The sequence below is a fragment of the Ostrea edulis genome, chromosome 8 (genome assembly GCF_947568905.1).
Source record: "Ostrea edulis chromosome 8, xbOstEdul1.1, whole genome shotgun sequence".
Taxonomy (NCBI): domain Eukaryota; kingdom Metazoa; phylum Mollusca; class Bivalvia; order Ostreida; family Ostreidae; genus Ostrea; species Ostrea edulis.
This window is the reverse complement of record NC_079171.1, coordinates 55,936,678-55,956,236: the sequence shown is the minus strand read 5'-3', so window position 1 is coordinate 55,956,236 and position 19,559 is coordinate 55,936,678. Positions and strand designations below refer to the sequence as shown.

Here is a 19,559-nt window from a genome sequence, read left to right as displayed (position 1 = left end):
CATGGCGCGTCTGTACATCTCTACATTGACATTATATTTATACATAACATAGGGTACTGACATCCTCTCTTGTGTTCTCTGTAAACATCTCAGTGATTGTTCATACCTACACGTTCTGTAGTAGTACATAGCTAGATACAATATATCTGACACACAACCTATCTGTGATGCTATCTTTAACATGTGACATACTTTATCAGATAAAAGTGCTACACCTTTGTTACACGGTCCTGCATACTGTGTTATGTACCACGCGGTGTCAATCAATACTGATGACGTTATCTTCTGAATGTTCACTATCTGATATGGCCCCCGTCTTTCACGGATTAATTTCTCGATTTCTTTCATGTAAGCCGCAAATTGTTTTATATCTAATACATGACAACCAAATTTAAATATTTCACTAAAAATATGTATGTCTAGTTTTACAGGGGATATCATGCTGTCTTCATCTGTTTTGATTACCAGTGTTTTGTTTAATATGGCTCTATTGAGGTAGGGTCTTATTGTGGGGCTTAATAAAAGACATGCTATCCCCTAACAATACAAGTTATGAACCTGATCAAACAATAAAGATTGGGCTGCCCCTGTCACTTTCACTCTAAACATGTTGTTTTGGGGAATAAAAAAGTTTGGACATTCAGCTCTTTGTATCCAGAAAATAAGCAATTTAAAACACCGCCAAAAATTTGACAATAAATAACCCGGTGTCCATGTCAAGGAGGCATCTTCCTGGATAACCCAAAATAGAATTGTTTTCATGAAATATGAACACAGAATAGGATTATTGATAACTTCTTTGAGAAATATCTTCAGAAGTCCGTAACACAAGAACTGGACGTGGTTCATTGAGTAAACTAGTTTTTGCTCTGCTTGAGAAAACGAAATTCTCCATTCATCACCGTTGTTATGTTCACTACCTATGGGTACGACATGGGACCCGGAGCGTACAATATCATCTAAAACATCATCAGATGGCCAGAGTTTCTGTCGGCATCTTTCTATCCATGGTGCAGCTAATGTTGGCCAGTGATCGGACCCTAAACAGAAAGCACTGTCAACTTCCTGTGTTCCAAAGACAAAAGATGCACAGGGTCCATGTTGTACACAGGACTGAAATGCAGGAGCCCTACTTCTATTGAACTCGGTAAAAGCCTCTCGAAACAACTCACTAGAAATATACTGTTCTCCATTTCGATTTACACACGAAGATATCACATCAGCATCATAGGAATCAGTGAGCAGCTTCAGTCTGGTAAATCCCGGTGGAAGATCTTCCCACTCCATCAGAATGACGGTGTGTTGTGGGATACGGTACAGACTGATCTGAGAGAGATCACAGATCACTTTATGATCTTGTGACCAGAACATCTCATCTATGTCTGATGTTTTCAGTCTAAATCCCTCACGATCACTGCCACTCCTCATGATCTGTACTCCCCTCAGTATATTCACTGGTCTACACACCTCCTCCCCGGTGTCCACCACGTCCCTCCTGATTCTCACTTCAGAAGGAGTTCCCACTTCACGACACATTCCCACATAGACAGCTTCTGATAGACGGGGAATGTGGTCCATCCTGAAGAGAGGTAATAAATAATAATCGTTTTATTATACAAGTATGGAATCACAGTTTCAAACAATCTTACAAAGGCTGCTTTAACGGTGATTGATTTTTCAACAGATTTTATTACTTAAACTCCTATTATGCATATTCATGAAACAGCGAAACTTTTTTTCCGGTCACAAAATGACTTGTTACACGATGAAATAAGTTTCATATTTAATTGTTTCCAAGCGATCGATCTCACGATGCTTAACAGTGTGGCAAGGAATATAAGTTGTTTAGTTCATTCAACACCAGTTTCATTACCACCCCACCCACCACCCCTCTCCAAGAGTTAGGAGGGAAAAGGTAGGTCGTAGTGACTTTTTATGTTTTATTTTCTTGCCAATTGAATTTTCAGATTGTTTTTCAGTCCACTTCTGTGATTGACACACCCCCCCCCCCCCCCCCTATGAAATGATGGCAAGTGTCTGCTGAGGTGAATATATATATATGATTCAATAAAAAAGCAGGAAAATATGCAGTTCCATACATGAGGGTAAACCCAAAATATCCATAATATCCTCGGTCTGCAGTACATTGTGAGAGATGGAGAGAATACTACAAAAGACGCGTCGACGTCAGATAGATATTCAAAATCAACATGGTGCCGACTCCTATATTCAAGAAACACTGACAAAACCACCAGATATTACGATAATTAAAAATCGGAGAGTATCTTGTTGTGTTGTTATGATACCAATATGTTGTAACAGGAAGGGAGAAAATGCAACGGACCAGACCACGATTCAAACCCCTGAATCGCTAGTCAAGTGCTCGACCAACTGAGCTAACTGGCCACCGGCGATCGATTCCGGCTGACCGCGACATTATCAAATCTACCACCAAACCTTACCTGTGTGTTGTGAGTTTGAATTCCGTCTGCCTTACTTTCTTGTTCCGTCTTCCTTCCTTGTTCTGTGGAAACGCCCACTGGGAAACCCCGTTGAACGTTGTACTTTCGTCTGACGAGGTATTGGTAGTAATTCAACAAAGGACAATAACTCCGAATCGATACCAACTACTTCAAAGGAATTTATTTTGGCGCACGACCTAACACTCAACCTACATTCATTTGCAAATAAATATTCTGAATTAAATGAAATGGAAGCTTAAAATTGAAGAAATGATGTTAATAAATCTCATACTTTAAATTTTTTCTTTATTTGTTTTATACATTCTGTAATATCAAAACATGTACATGTAGTATGTTTCTGCCTTTGGTTTCCAGAATTTTGATCGATCGATCGATCGATCGATCGAGAGAGAGAGAGAGAGAGAGAGAGAGAGAGAGAGAGAGAGATCAAATGACTGTTTCAGTTGAATAATGGTTGCATTCAATGTTTGTTCACCATTTTTATAGCAAGTATATATTTTATTGACTTGAATGTAAAACTTATATGGTACCAATTCTGATGCAATAATATATAATGCCGTTTTTAGCTCACCTGAGTTATTCAGATCACCTGTTATCCGTCGTCTGTCCGTCCGTCTGTTTGTAAACTTTTCACATTTTTATCTTCTCCAGAACTACTGGGCCAATTTAAGTTAAACTTGGGCAAAGTTTGTTCAAATGAAGACCATTACATTCCAAAGGGGAGATAATCACGATAATGCAAAGATAGGGTGGGGTCATTTAAAAAACTCCCTAAGAACCACTGGACCAGAAAGTTCAGATTTTCATTAAAGTTTCCTGGCATAGAGTAGATCCAAGTTTGTGAAATTCATGACCCCGGAGGTAGGGTGTGGCCACAATGGGGATCAAAATGTTATATGCTGATGGATGGGGATTTTGTTTTAACTATCTAAGTAGCTAGGGTTTTCATATTTTGTATCTTCATTTTTTTTTACAAACAGATCTTTCATCTGATGCAAAAGCGTGTGATCTTGTGACTTAAACCTGGAAGTTTGACCTACTTTTGATAAAAGTCTTACTTATTTAATATCTCATGAAGTATTTAGGGTAGACCTTTCATATATTCTCTTGTTGACAAGACCTTTCATTTCATAGCATGATCTTTGACCATGTGACCTTGAACTCAGAGTTTGACCTATCTTAAAGAAAATATAATCTATTAAATATATTCGGAACTATTTTAGATGTGGCTTCCATAACTGTACTTTGAATATATATATTCTTTATGACAAGATATTGTTCAAAATGGTGTTTCATCTTTTGACCTTGGAATTTGACCTACTTTTGAAAAAAAAATCCCCGACAAATTATCTATTGAAAATTTTCAAGTAGGGCTTTTATATTTTGTATTTATGTTCTATTTGGCAAGACCTTATCATTTGGGAAGCTTGACCATGTGACCTTGAGCTGGAAGCTTCACCTACTTTAAATAAAAAGCCTACCTATTCAATATCTCCTTAACTATTTATAAATAAAAAGCCTACCTATTCAATATCTCCTTAAGTATTTATAAATAGAAAACCTACCTATTCAATATCTCCTTAGCTATTTAATATAGAGCTTTCATATTTTCTATACATGTTTCTTATGGTAAGGTCTTTATATGATACCATGAACAATGACCTTGTGACCTTGATCCTTTTCAGAACAGCAAACTCATGTTAGTCATTTTGCCGTTAAGTCATCTCTTTTCATTTCCAGTTACGTTGTGATCCTTTGGGGCTAGGTTGGGCCACAATATGGAGTCAAAAGTTTTCAAGGGAATAAAGATTGATAAAGAAATATATTAGAAATCACAACAACTGAACAATGACAGGGCCAGCGTGACTCAATTTCAGAGTGATGGTGGGTTTTTTTTCATGGGATCATCGATAATGATGAGGGGACTTTATAATCGGTAGATCATAATCATGTATTGTTCAAATATGGTGTGATCGTTGAGACGTGTGAAGATCGACTTTAAAGGAGCATTAGCTGTGAAGGGTATACCAACATTTTTTTTAACTCAACTGGGGTATACGGCTTATTTTGGCATACGCGATAGATTAATGCGCAAGGATAAAAAAAATCGTTTGTTTATCGGTAGTTAGATAATCAGTTATATTGTAAAGAAATGTGGAAGGAAGATTTATTGTTGCACAAGACAATAATTATTTAATCATCAAAATTGCACATTTATGTGCCTGCTTTTGGGGTTCAAGGGTGTTTCAGATAATTAAATAGTGGTGTTATTACTAAAATATATAATGCAGAGCAATTTTCATTGAATTCTCTTTTTTTGGTGACAAACTGACAGCTAATGGTCCTTTAAACAGTTGATCTACCTAGTATATATTCAAATCGTGAATTTTTTATTCAATACCTGAAATGTGACGTCATATATGAATTCGCTCAGGTCCACGCGGAAAATATACGTGTGGTTAAACCGTATGTTATGGGAATAAGTCACCTTGCGCATGCACCTATGCACGCCAATCGAAACTTTGCAGTCGAATAAAGGGGGAAAAAACCTTCAAAACTTGATGTAAAAGGCCGAGCGATGTTGAAATTGCACCGTTAGGATTCCTAACAGAAAGGCACATGACAGTACCAATGGGGAGAAAGTTTATCAAAATCAACGATGTTTCCTGAACAAGAGAATTAAAAGATGTTCTGTATAATTTGTGAAAAGCAGTTGTTTGTGTTCTTGATGGCAAATGTCTGTGGTATGGAGTCTGATTCGCAAATATAACTTTACATGGTAACATATTCACCTCCGCAACGTTAAAAAATAAGAAGCAATATTTTGTTGTTCCTATCATGAAACAGATATCATTTGTGAAATTGGACTGAGCTTTTAGAATTAAAAAAAAAAACCCCACCGATATTCTAGCTTGTAACCCATATTTTGCTGCCAGCTTTATATCATTCAGCAGCGGATACTTTTGATACATGTATGAAATTTAAACGTTAACTTATTATTTACACCTGAAAAACACCTGCTTTAAAGCATTTTTATTTCAAGCAAGAATATTAAGTTTTTGTTAGAAATATATGCCTCTGGTCGATGTGTGGTAGTCTTTGTTAAAGGACAGCAACTTGTTTGAGCAATAACCTTGAAGTGAAAATGCCAACAGAAGTAGTGTTGAAAAATCGGGAAAATTTCATAATCGATAATCGGTCATAATCAGAAGACCTCTATCGATCAATGATCGATATTTACACGTAGTTAATAAATGTTTATTATTTTGGGGTTATTTCTGTTTAGTTTTAAGGATACACACTGGCTGGTGTTGCTGAATTCCCACTTTTTATTGTGGAGTCCACTCTGACTCTCCCCTGCACATGTCACAATATAAAAGGGGGATAAATAGTCAGATGAATCACGGATTTAATATTAATTAGTGTACAGGCGACAATCGATTATGGAAATTAGAATCGATAATCGGAATCGAAGAGCCAAAAATGATCGACAATCGATTGTCGGCGACAATCGTTTCATCACTAAACAGAAGTATAAGTAAACTTATTAGACACGACTGTGACACTTTTCAAACGTTAGGGGCATGGACAAAATCTGAACTGAAATTTTTTAAATTGTATTTTCCCAGTTTTAATGTTTATAATGCTTGATTAAAGTATTCTATATTGTCAGCAAAAATCTGAATCCCAATTGTTAATTTCAAATGTGATACAACACTCCCAATTCTTTGTTTTGAAAGCAAGGCTCGTGCCATGTTTTTGTTTACATATAGATTGCTTAGCATAAAATGACATGTTTAAAACAAAATGATATGATCCCACCTCTGGTGTGTCCAGGGGTCCGTTTTTGCCCAAGTATCTATTTTGTATTGCTTGTGGGAGTTATGAGATTGATCGCTGTTCGTTATCTTCACCTTACATAAGACAAACATTAGAAACTGTTTAATTGTGTTCACAATTAACTCGTTATTTGAAAAATCTGCTTTAAACAGAACAGTTATATTTAACCTACATATATATATATATATATATATGCAAACAATAACATGGCACGAACCTTGTTTACATAACAAATAAGTTTGAGCTCTCTATTTTTCTTGTAACTCGATGTTCAGTTTTTTTGGTGACCATTAGAAGAAAGGTGAAGATATCGAACAGTGATTAATCTCACTACTCTGTAAGCAATACAAAATTGAGAGTTGTGCAAACCCGGACCCCTGTATATATCAGAGGTGGGATTAGGTGCCTAGGAGGAATAAGCATCCCCTGTCGACCGGCCACACCCGCCGTGAGCCCTATATCCTGATCAGATAAACGGAGTTATCCGCAGTCAAAATCAGTATGCCAAGAACGGCTTAACAATCGGTATGAAACACGTCAGACAGCATTTGACCCAATGCGAGGTTGTATTGACGAACTAGATTGTTATAACGACAATTAGAATTTGCGAAATGGTAATTTTAAACGAGACTGTTGAAACCCTGTACCATCAACTTGTTTGTCAGTAGTCTACTACTATTCAAAACCTGATCATAAGCAGAACATGCTCTTGCTTATCGAATCAGTTGAGAGATGTAAACACCATGTAGAAGTAACTCGATAAAATACAGTCAATTTTTGCTGACCATTAGAAATACTTTAGTTTAAAAGCATTGTAAACATTGACGATGGGAAAATAAAATTTGAAGATTTTCAACTGAAATTGTGTTCACGCCCTTTTAAAGGGACTGGTTTACATTTTTCGAAACAAATATTTTTCATTTTTGATGTTAAGAATTAAAAATATAACTCATTTAATGTTGACATCCAAAATTTGGACCATCTGAATGCAAGGATAAGAGCAATATTTTAGCTTTGATTCTGTGTTATGTAAACAAAGATTCGAGTCTTTTTATGTAAACAAACAAAGCAGTGAAACGTTAATTTTGTAATTCAAAGTATCTTCATTTTGTACAATAACAAATTTTAACTTTTAAATGACACATTTTACCTAAAGTATACTTGAAATATTTCAAAATAAAGATTATGTATCTCATTCATGCATAGCTCTTATCCTTAGATGAATTTGACTCCACTTTTTTGGCACACTGTTTTCCCCTATAATAGCTCTAAAACTTCATTGTTATTTCGGATTTCAAACATTTCGGTTGAGCATCACTGAAGAGACATTATTTGTCGAAATGCGCATCTGGTGCATCAAAATTGGTACCGTATAAGTTTTACATTTAATAAACTTGGATCAATATCCATTGATTTTGAAAACTTCCGTAAACAATAACACATATCAAACTTTCTTTCAAAACAAATAACAAACTCTCTATAATGAACTTCTGTCATGATGAATAACCTTAATTTTTTGTGAAACATTCTAAACATATTAAACTACAGATTTTGATCATTTAAAGTAAAAAACAAAATTTGGGGGGAAATCATGAATCAGTCCCTTTAATTCATCTATGAGTATTTTGATAAAGTAACTTGGACATTTGTACAAGAGCACTGTGGGCAATCCTTCATCATTTGATTTGTCAGTTGATGAAGAGCAAATCACTTGAGTCACACGTGTCATCATTGGAGTGAGCTCAGTAATCTGAATGTGGATTAGCAAAACATGAATTCCATATCCTCCGGAAGATAATAAACTCCATGTCAAGGTACCAAAAAATCCACCACCCTCCGGAGAACCTCATCATCGGGATTCCCATCAGGGTTTCGCCATGGACCCTTTAGGGGCCCAAACCGCTGCCTATTTAAGGAGCCCATCAACCCGCCCTCCATAACTACGTCCCGGTTCCTTTCTATGATAGTTGTTAAGTTACTAGAAAAGATTTGGCGCCACTTAACAATTATAGCATTCATTTATACACTACTCTGTAGCTGCAAAACTGTAGCTCTCTGGTTAAATTGGGCGTATCACCAAACAGGTCACATCATACATAAAACTAATACGCATTAAATCCGCGCATGATTGATCAGTATTAAGGGTAGCTTTAAGACTGCAACTCTCTTCTTTAGATACATATATGTCCCTATTGGCTTCGAAGTCATAAGGTGAAATTTCTAGGGTCAAACATATATTAATATATTGTCTGCTTATTACCTAGAGAATATTTACTTAGCAAACATCAAACTCTGTACACTGGTACATGCTAAGGCGTAGATGACCTTTTTTGACCTTTTGATTTTTAGGTCACATGGCCAAAGTACTCTGGACACAAGAAAACAAGATATTACCCTGAAATTTACACATAAGCTTCCTATTAAAGAGATACAAGCTCAGTTTGCATTTCAGCTGGATTGGTCTACTCTTGACCTACTTTGGGACTAAGAATAGGTCAAACAGTTTCCCGGACTTTTTTTCATTACGGATACAGAAATTGTCCTGATATTTAGTCAAAGGCTTCCTCTCGGAGGAATACAATTAATTGCAGTTAGCATTTCAGTTGGATTGGTACACTATGATCTACTTTGGGGGTAGAAGTAGATCAAACAGTTTTCCAGATTGTTTTCCCGGCTTGGTCAGAAGTATTGCTCTGAAATTTTGCCACAACCTCCCTCTCCGAGAAATACATAATCAGTTCACATGTCAGAATTGGTACTCCATGACTTACTTTAAGGCTTTTCTATTCAGAATGTGTGTTGTATCAATTCAGAGTGCATAATATGCTTCCAGGTTAAATTTCACTGTCCGGCCGGCGTGTATTGTCCCGCTTCTTTTTTTTTTTTTTTTTCTTTTTTTTTTTTTATACATTTAACGTAGTTCCGCCCTCCTGTGATGTCATAAGATTTTCCAAAATCAAGGATTTATCTAGATTTATGCATGATAGGAACATACATTTTCTTGGAGTTTATTCCAATTGTTATTGTAAAAAATCTTGTTAAACATAAAATATTTCAAAAGTCTAACTTATATTTAAATAATCAATAATATGTTTCAAAATATTGAAGGGAAATATCTCTGTTTTCATTTAATATTTTATCAAGTTAATTATGCGATATATTTTCTTGATTTTTTTTACAGAAATTTTGAACAGTTTTGTGGCGAAACAGTTTCATGAAATTATTGTGAATACTAGTATGTCGTTTTAACCATTTTTTTTTTTTTTTTTTGGTGTGTGAAATTTCAATAATGCTGTTGAAGAAAAAATGCAATTTTCTGACGTTGATATATATAATTTTGTATATGCATGTCTCGCATCTTAAAAGGTGGGATGGCCTAAATATTTTTTTGATAAGTTATTAGTTTTAACTTTAATAAACTGAAATAGAAAAAAACATTTTAAACTTTGATCAGATAATACTGCGCGTATGGAGTTACCTTATTGTATGATTGATTGATTGATTGTATCTTGTTTAACGTCTTCCTCGAGAAGTTTTCACTCATTTGGAGACGTCACCAATACCGGTGAAGGGCTTCAAATTTAGGCCTATTCTCGGCGCATACGGCCATTGAACAGTGAGGGTTCTTTGGCGTGCCACACCTACTGTGACACGGGTCATCCGTTTTAAGGTCATCTCCGAGGACCCGTGACATTCACACCAAATGTTGAGCGTTTAGTCCAGTCATTCTACTCTTTTACCTCAAACTAATTGCAACAGAAATGGTTTTTGCGAAACTTGTAGTGGAATATGCTTATAATGATCATATAAAAAATCGAGCAAAATAGAGAGAGGGGAAAGTCGTCGATTTGCTAATTTAAATTAGAACATTTTCAGAGCATAAACTTTGTTACGGCATGGCTTCCATAGACGCAGAAGAGTTTACAAGGGAGGTGATTGAAGTTATGTAGACGCTCTTTGTAGTACTGCATTTATACTGCTAAGTCAATTTTAACCTCTTAAATGCTAGTTTGTTTCAGACATGTGTTAATGTTTTACCACTAATTATATTTTCATACGAAAAATAATGACTTTGTATAAAAGCTAATTAGGCCTAATGAAGTTCAACGTTATACGATATTCTATGTATACTATCCATATTATGTCTGATTCTTACAGACATCGGTTCCAAAGCATCTAAAACCAAGTGATCATATAATCAAAGAACTACAATTTGAAAAATATAAAATATTGGAGTCTAACTTCTCCCCAAAACAAAAATATCATATCAATATTTAAGCCCTCGTTAACAACAAACAAAAAAGTATGGAAAGCAGTTTTTGCCATTAGTTGATAATGTTTAGCGTTAAATGTCGCAAAAACATAAGAACAACAAAAACGTATCTCTTATCAATTAATACTCCTTCAAACGTTTATATAATGTTTGATTGGTTGTAGTTGAAAGTGAAATACCACTTGTAATGATTCTTTAACGTGCCAACGTCTGTCGCGATACTTTTAAGGTCATATTCGAAAGACCCGTGATTTTCACTTCGAAATGTCGAGCGTTTGGTGAAAGAGTAATGGCGTCTTAGGTTTGATGCGGCCATAAACCGAGCGACCTTGAACTTAGCTTCTAATTGTACATACATGAAAATAATTTCCAGCTGATTTAGTAAAATCAAATGTTTTTCAAGCATTGGGTATTTGTCCCTCACAAGTGAATTGCATCGACTTTGTAATTTTCAGGTAGTGGTGATAGTCAATATATTGTGAACAGGACCAGTGCCGTCAGAAATGACTCCATTGTCTCGAAAATTCGTTTTTACAAAGACCTAGAAATTTCAACTTTCGAAAAACTTTTCTTAATTTGTGTAGCTCGTTTTGAACTATTGTAGTGTAGTATGGGGTCTCCGAAACTACCACAACATTGAGATGGTTCAGAATCGCGAACGTCGTCATTATCACAGATTCATTCCTTCACCTGCACTACATGTATGGCGAATTCGGATGGAAGAATCCTTAACGCTGACACTGTATAAACTATACGATACTGGAATCGTCTATTATCAATGGACAACATTACTAAACATGTGTGAATCAATATAATAAGTCTAACTGGACATCACAAATGAAGTCATTATCTAAATCTTTAAATTCTATACAAAGATTGAATTCTATAGAAAATATATAATAGATTACTATTGTGTGACACTGGTGATTTCAGAACAAGTTGCTTCATAACTATAAGAAGTAGTGGCTAGTACATGTAAAAGTAAATCAATTATTAAGTTATGTTTATATAGAGATATTAAAACAAATTTTAGAACCGAAAATTAATTTTCCACGAGCATTCCAAAATATCTAAGATCTTTACTTGCACTATGAAGAAGTGGTATACTACCAATTAGAAATAGAAACGGGGTGATACAAAGGAGAGGAATTAGAAGACAGAATATGTTCACTGTGTTCTTTAGATTGTGTTCTCGTGGGGGAATAAATGGGGCGGCCCTTCGGATGAGACCGAAAAAATTGAGGCCCCGTGTCACAGCAAGTGTGGCATGATAAAGATCCCTCCATGATCAAAGGCCATAAGCGCCGAGTATATAGGCCTAAATTTTGCAGCCCTTCATCGGCAGTGGTGACGTCTCCATATAAGTGACGTATTTTCGAGAGGGACGTTAAACAATAATCAATCAATCACTTTTAATAGATTGTGTAGAAGATTCACGTTTTACTACCTTATACTGCATACTTAAATCTCAAAACAGATTTGTTACTACTTGTACCCCACATTGTGTATGTCAACTTAGATTGTATTATTTTTTATTAACAAATTTCCCTCGGCAAACCACCCAGTTTATACATTCCGCTTATATTTACAGACATTCTTTGATTTACAGAAAACACTATGCGTAATTATTGTCTTTTTATTGCTATTATTTCTTTATCACAGTGACATATAGATCCGATGAATCGGGTGTTTTGAATTCGCATTTATACGATATGATGTGTGTCACTATAATTACTGACTTACTGTAACAATGCGTGGCAAAAGAGTGCATCAAAAATGTCGCCGTGACTACACTAATCCCAACACAATAATTTTTTTAAAGGAAAATTTGGTGTTTAAATCTACAAGTCTTAATCACGAATGATCAAGTCGCGGTCTTCGCTCAACAACACCTACTTTTTACTTCGACAAGAAATGTATATTTTAAGCAAATTTTCTGATAGGAAACGTGGCGTTAATGGCTTTTCTATCCGAACTGTAAATTTCTCAAAGAAATTTATAGATATTTGTAGAGAAAGAAATGAGGAATGGTCAAAAACAATACCCTCGCCCCGGCTAATTTGATGAACCCGATTCAATTTATTACTTAACATGTAGCGTGAATTTTCTAACTCGTAAGCAAATCCCAACACCCTAAGCAAGTTTTTTTTCAAGGACACAAAAGTAGATCAATAATCAAGGTTACAATGTCAAAATGTTTGGTACCATCTAAAGGTTTTGTCACAAAAAATACACATATTAAATGTGAAAATACTGTCATTTACCATTCAAATGTTATGGCCAAAGTTAAACATTTTGCGGACTGACAAACAAACGAACAGAGCAAACACGACTACGGGATCATACACAGGGACGGATCCAGGAATTGCGGTTAGGGAGGGAGGGGGGGGGGGGGGCGCAAGTTTATGAGGCAGGGGGTCTGGGGGCGCTTTGAACTCCTGCATGGATTTTACAGATTTTATAGGGCTTGAAATATGTCTCCTAAGTAGTTATTTTTACTATTTTCTGTTATTTAGGATAAAAGTGAAATTAATAAAATGACGCAAGTTTTAAGGGGGGGGGGGGGGCGGTTGGGGGGGGGGGGGTGTGCAAATTCTCCCAATTAAAGTAATCAAATAAATCAAAATATTTTGTCATTTATTACTCCGAGAGTGGAGAAATTATTGCTTCTTTTATCGTTTACAATTTTCTAAAGAAAAGACCATGAGTTACCTTAATTTTGAAAAATTTAAAGGGGGCGGTTACGATCCCTTAAATCCGCCACTGATACACTCATGATTTTAAAATCTCAAACTGTTAAATAATTTTTATGAATTAATCATCACTTCTTTAACTGTTTCATATAAATAGTACCTCATTTTGTGCCAGAATCAATGTTTACGAGTTTCATATTAATTCTCCTCATTTTCATCGATTTTTCTTCCAAAATAAGCCTTTACGCCTCATAAAAATTCATTCATTTGAAATTTTGGTATGAATAAAGTAGTTTGTGCATGTTAATACCGTTCCCGATGATTATAGCAATTGTGTTCCTTTTATTTCTTTCATGTGTGAAGATAAATGATAAATCCCGGTTTTCGATGGGTTTTTTTTTTTTTTTTTTTTTTTATCAAAATGTATTATTATTTAATACACGTTTCCCCTTTGTTTTGTGCTCTCGATTTTTTATATACACTAGAGCATCCCTTGACTCACCGTTTGAAAACAAAAACATTTCTGTTGCAACTAGAACTGTCCTAATGGGACTAATAAAATATTGTGAGGACATTATTTTCTACATTTAACCTGTATTGTGAGGACGATTTTTTTTTTTTTTTTTTTTTTTTTTTACATTCAACCTGTATCGTGAGAACTTTTCTAATTTCACAATTAACCTGTATTGTGAGGAAATTATTTTCTACATTCAACCTGTATTGTGGGGACGTTATTATTATATTTATTTATTTTTTTATTTTTTTTATTTTTTTTTTTACTTTTACATTTAACCTGCATTGTCAGGACATGTTTTACATTTAACTTGTATTGTAAGGCCATTTTTTACATTTAACCAGTATTGTGAGAACATTGTTTTTCGTGGTTTTTTTTTTAATATTTAGCCTGTATTATGAAGACATTGCGGTTTTTTCAATTAACCTGTATTGTGAGGACATTGTTTATTTTTTGTTATTTTTACATTTCACCTGTATTGTGAGGATATTGTTTATTCTTTCCATTTAACCTGTATTATGGGGAATTATATTATATCCTTACTCTTAAACATGAGAGAGAGAGAGAGAAAAAGAGAGAGAGAGAGAGAGAGAGAGAGAGAGAGAGAGAGAGAGAGAGAGAGAAAGAAAGAGACAGACAGACAGACAGACAGACAGAGAGAGAGACAGACAGACAAACAGAGAGAGAGAGACAGAGAGAGTGAGAAGGGATTTCAGAGAGAAGCAGAGAGAGAAGGATACAGAGAGAAGGATACAGAGAGAGAGAGAGAGAGAGAGAGAGAGAGAGAGAGAGAGAGAGAAGCAGAGACAAGGGATCTGAGAGAGAAGGTGAGAGAAAGGGATTTGAGAGAGAAGCAGAGAGAAATGGATACACACACACACACACAAAGAGAGAGAGAGAGAGAGAGAGAGAGAGAGAGAGAGAGAGAGAGAGAGAGAGAGAGAGAGAGAAGCAGATACAAGGGATCTGAGAGAAAAGCAGAGAGAAAGGGATTTGAGAGAGAAGCAGAGAGAAATGGATACACACACACACACACAAAGAGAGAGAGAGAGAGAGAGAGAGAGAGAGAGAGAGAGAGAGAAGCAGAGGCAAGGGAACTGAGAGAGAAGCAGAGAGAAAGGGATTCTGAGAGAGAGAGAGAGGGAGAAAGAGAGAGAGAGAGATGAAGAGAGGGAAAGGGAGACCAAAAGAAATATTTGGAGAGACAGAAAGATATACAGAGAGAGAAAGAAAGTAAAGAGATTGAAATTTGATCAAATACACACCGCATGACATGAGGTTTATGATGTAATACAACTTTTACGTGTATAGCTGTATACAGACTTGATGAAACAATGGCGACAAAATTCCCTCTGTGTGAACAAAAATGTCTAATCTGGGTTATCCAGAATATTTCTAGCATTAAAAAATTGATTGGCCATACCATGGGGGGGGGGGGGGGGGGGGGGGGGGGTGTCTGATAAAACAAAGGGATAATATAAAATTGGATGTACTACTTACGACCCATTCAAGTCAAATGTCAAACATAACTGGTAATCTCTGTAGTGTAATTTACTCGCCGAGATCAGGGGGTGAGTCACATTTCCTAAACACTTAACAGATATAACTCTAGTTGTCAATCACTACTACTATGTATACGTGACAGTGTATGCGTACTAACTAATAACGGGGTCCTGGGGAGATGTGCGACAGTGTACGTGTACTAACTAATAACGGGGCCCTGGGGAGATGCGCGACAGTGTACGCGTACTAACTAATAACGGGGCCCTGGGAGCATGCGCGACAGTGTACGTGTACTAATAACGGGGCCCTGGGGGACAGTGTACGTGTACTAACTAATAATGGAGCCCTGGGAGGGGGGGCGACACATTCAGGGGGCGTGTACACAATTTGAACTGAAAATTTTGTATTCCCGTTTCTAATGTTAACAATGCTTACTTATGGTATTTATGATAGTCAGCGGAAGTTAGAATGTCAGTTGTTGAGTTACATATCTGTACAAGTGAGATACAGCACTCATGATTCTTATATATATATATATATATATATATATATATATATATAGAGTATGTGTGTGTGTGTGTTTTGAATAAAATGAGATTTAAAAAACACCCGAAACTGTTTAATTTGTGTTCAGAAATAACTTATAGACAAAAGAAAAAGATATCTGCTTTAAACGAAACATAACCTATGCAGACAAAGACAAGGCGAGGCCTGGTTTACATAACAAAGAATTGTGATCTCTGTATCTCTCTTGTAACTCGACAAGTGACGCTCAAATTTCTGGTGATCATTAGAAATGAAATTTAAACATCGTGTCCATACTCCTTTAACGCACTAACCAACTGTGTATTTAAAATCCATAGAGCGGTTTATGTTGCTTTAAGAATAGATAATGAAGCTGTTGCTTTTTTTTTCCAAATGTATTTTAAAAGCATTCTATGCAAATCAGATTGATAACAATAAAAATACACTTACACATCAATGTATACAGCCTGATTTTTCCGTAAATACCAGTTTAACAAATTCTAATTATCATTAAAGTTATGAAATATACATGATTGCACTTTGAAAGGGTTGCTAAAACAGGTTGAATGTATATGGTTTGTCTAATGAATAATCACAGAAGAAACAACCAATTCTCTCTCTCTCTCTCTCTCTCTCTCTCTCTCTCTCTCTCTCTCTCTCTCTCTTTCCTCTCTCTCTCTCTCTGTGCATCTACCCTGTTGTCCAGGTTCTCCCCGACTTTTTCTCCTAAAATAAAAAAGTATTTACCCTTGTACTCTATCTTTGAGACTGAAATTCTTCAGAATACATAATTCTAAATACATATTTCATCTACACATTGAATATAGCTGATTGTCTGCATAGTTCAATTTTACTCTCGCTTAAAATATCAAATCTATTATAAATATCAAATCTACTATAAATATCAAATCTATTATAAATATCACTTTTGTCGATAAAATTGCACTGTCCGATCTCATCATAGGTACACGAAAGTATTTCTAAATACATGCATGCAATAATATAACTGAAATAATAATGAGTTAAAATTCGGTTGTTCTCACAAACTGCATGGAGTTTCATTGATTTTACAATTGTGGAAAAAAAAAACGTGTGTAGTTTTTAACTTGTTGACTTATAATAATTTACAAAAACGAGTATGCATTGATTCTCAAAATAGACAATCTCTAACTTTAAATAAACTGTCACTTTAAAAAAAATCATAAGAATTTTTTTTAATTGTTTACGATACACAAAGAGAATAATATGTGAATATGCGTATCCCTCTACATTAAAAATTTTGAAAAATCGTAAACGTAAACTTATTGATAATAGTTCTATAAAAATGAAAACTATCAAAATTGAAAATATTTTAGTAAGTCACTGAAAAAATATATATTCTACATAATACATGAGAACTCATTTTGCTAAATATCTATCAACAATTGCTATTTAGAATTCAATTTGCGAGAGAGTGATTTTCGCAAATATTACGCATGCATAATAAAAAGAATACAGTTGTATGTTAAAGGCAAGCAAATTATTTTGACACCCCTGAGTCATGTAAAAAAAAAAAAAAAATCTGAAAGATTATTCACAATCGCTGGTTTCCCAGAATTCCACTAAATTAGCCGAATTTCTTTTTTAATAAAGTGGCACATGCTCGCATTCGGCAAACATCCAGTATTTCATCACTAAACTCGACGCTGGAGAGCGTAAGATAAAGTATACAAGAAACCGATATTTAAGTTCTGACGCGAAAAACATCTGTCTTTAATTCTACTCTACATGCATAGACAAAAAATAAAAAATAAATAAAAACTGCCTATATCTTCTAACTTTCTTGTACAACTTTCAGAAACAAAAACAACACCATTTTCTGAGTTCCCGTCTAAATTTCAGATCGAAACAAATGTATATGAACGGGTTAAGAATGTGATTAAAGATATAAAACCTAAGAAAAAAATAATACAAATTAAAATGGACAATGGTGTCCGATATTCCCGGCTCCTCGAGGGCGAGAGTTTGAGTGACCGTTGAGGGGAGGAAAGAACAAATATACACCACTATAATGACCAACAATGTCACGCTCATGTTATTTCTCATACGGGCCTGTACCATGTTCGATTCATCACCGTGGTCAGCCTCAGTTTCATCGCTGCAGTGGTTGATAGATGGCGCTTCGCTTTCGTCTTCCTTTCTGGACAGATTCTGACTCACGAACGACATTCTTTTCAATCTCGTGAAGGTGTGGTAAATTTTCCTTATAACTGGGATATACAGGCACGCCGTAATGATAATATTTAATAAAATCAGAGCTAACAAAATTCCGAAATACACGTGGCGGAAGAAGGTGGGCGACTCTATGTTGCTGCTATACGTGCACCCCTCCGCTGTCACGTTATGTCCGTTGTAGAGTAATGTCATTTTTAGTTTCCCACTCGAAAATAAAACCGGAGAGGCGTATATCAATGATAACACACATATTATGACAAGTGCCAGTCGCCTGAGTGGTCTGTTAAGCTGTCGATTGAACGGGCGACATAAGATCATGTATCGCTGGAGGGCAATAACGAGGATGATGTGACCGGACACTCCATTATTGAAAATAACCAAAAACGAAAGTAGACGACATAATATATCACTCGGGTAAATAAACTGGGAGGTGTCGTCTAAATGAAAGTACACAGCGTTTGTGACACATCCAATGAGATCCACACAGGCTAGGATAGGAATAAAATACCGGTTGTCCTGCTTCTTCATACGAACACAGTACACAAGCACTACGGCGACATTTCCCAGGGCCCCGAAGCTGGCCACTATAATGTAGAATATCGTCGTGGGCCTCACTTTCCGGGCGTATTCCTCGTTTAGTTCCACTTGATTCCCGTCCATGTTTCAGTATTCAAAGTGAACAACACATTAGAATATTTCCTCCTCTCATTATAGAGCAAAGAGGAAATTATCCGTTCTACTTGAATCTAAACAGCTGACTGGGTCACTCAGAGCGCGCATTCTCAACATTACTGTCAAGTGCGGTGGCGTAGTGTGGTGAACACAACTCTTTTTGACCTTTTTAAAAACTACCCTCAAAATCAATACTGGACTTTTAACAATGATTATTGTGGCGAAACGGTGATAAAAATAGCCGTATCCTTTTAAATAGTATCTGTGACCTTGAAAAAGGTAGTTAGATAACAGAGAAATGTTATCTTAAGTGCGGGGGAAGTGTGCGCCTAGAAACATAGTTCTTTTCTACGTACTTGATTTATGTTTTGAGTTTATTTATTTGAAATTATGTTTTGTGTGCCCTGAATTAAAAACAGAAATATAATTGTCTGCAGCTCGGTGAAGTACATGGCTGCGAGGGTCGGCTTGACGGAAACATTTTTTTTATTTCATTGTGTGTGTGTGTGTGTGTGTGTGTGTGTGTGTGTGTGTGTTTATTTACTTTCCTTTTAGGTATACTTCATTAATCATATAACATAAAAACTAGGCATTGCTGTATGATAATATTAATCAACCACATGTTAACAATAGAAATTCAAATTACCACACGTGATCATTGAAGCTAGTGCATTCAATCTCACGCAACACTGTTTTACGTTCTGGGGGTCTTTATCCTCGCATTAAAGGCGGAACAATTACATAAATTGGCCGCCACTCTTAACCCTTGCTACAATTTTCAGAAATTAGCCCTACATTATATGCACAATTCTCTCTCTCTCTCTCTCTCTCTCTCTCTCTCT

At 35.7% G+C, this 19,559-nt stretch overlaps 2 protein-coding genes and 1 long non-coding RNA gene across 3 annotated transcripts; all 3 read right to left on the bottom strand.

Moving 5' to 3' along the window:
- Positions 1-342: 342 nt before the first annotated feature.
- LOC125663373 (uncharacterized) lies at positions 343-2,565 on the bottom strand. The gene is made up of 2 exons (XM_056146529.1): positions 2,463-2,565; positions 343-1,579 (listed from the first exon to the last, which is right to left on the bottom strand). The coding sequence occupies exon 2, from the start codon at positions 1,576-1,578 to the stop codon at positions 538-540; it is 1,041 nt and encodes a 346-aa protein (XP_056002504.1). The 5' UTR covers position 1,579; positions 2,463-2,565; the 3' UTR covers positions 343-537.
- Positions 2,566-9,193: 6,628 nt separating this feature from the next.
- Positions 9,194-15,245, bottom strand: LOC125660905 (uncharacterized). Its single transcript, XR_007364535.2, has 2 exons — positions 14,277-15,245; positions 9,194-14,229 (listed from the first exon to the last, which is right to left on the bottom strand). It is a non-coding gene; the product is annotated as an uncharacterized LOC125660905 (long non-coding RNA).
- Positions 15,246-16,456: 1,211 nt separating this feature from the next.
- Positions 16,457-19,559, bottom strand: LOC125660891 (bombesin receptor subtype-3-like). The gene is made up of 2 exons (XM_048892709.2): positions 17,929-19,559; positions 16,457-16,557 (listed from the first exon to the last, which is right to left on the bottom strand). The coding sequence occupies exons 1-2, from the start codon at positions 18,703-18,705 to the stop codon at positions 16,522-16,524; spliced, it is 813 nt and encodes a 270-aa protein (XP_048748666.1). The 5' UTR covers positions 18,706-19,559; the 3' UTR covers positions 16,457-16,521.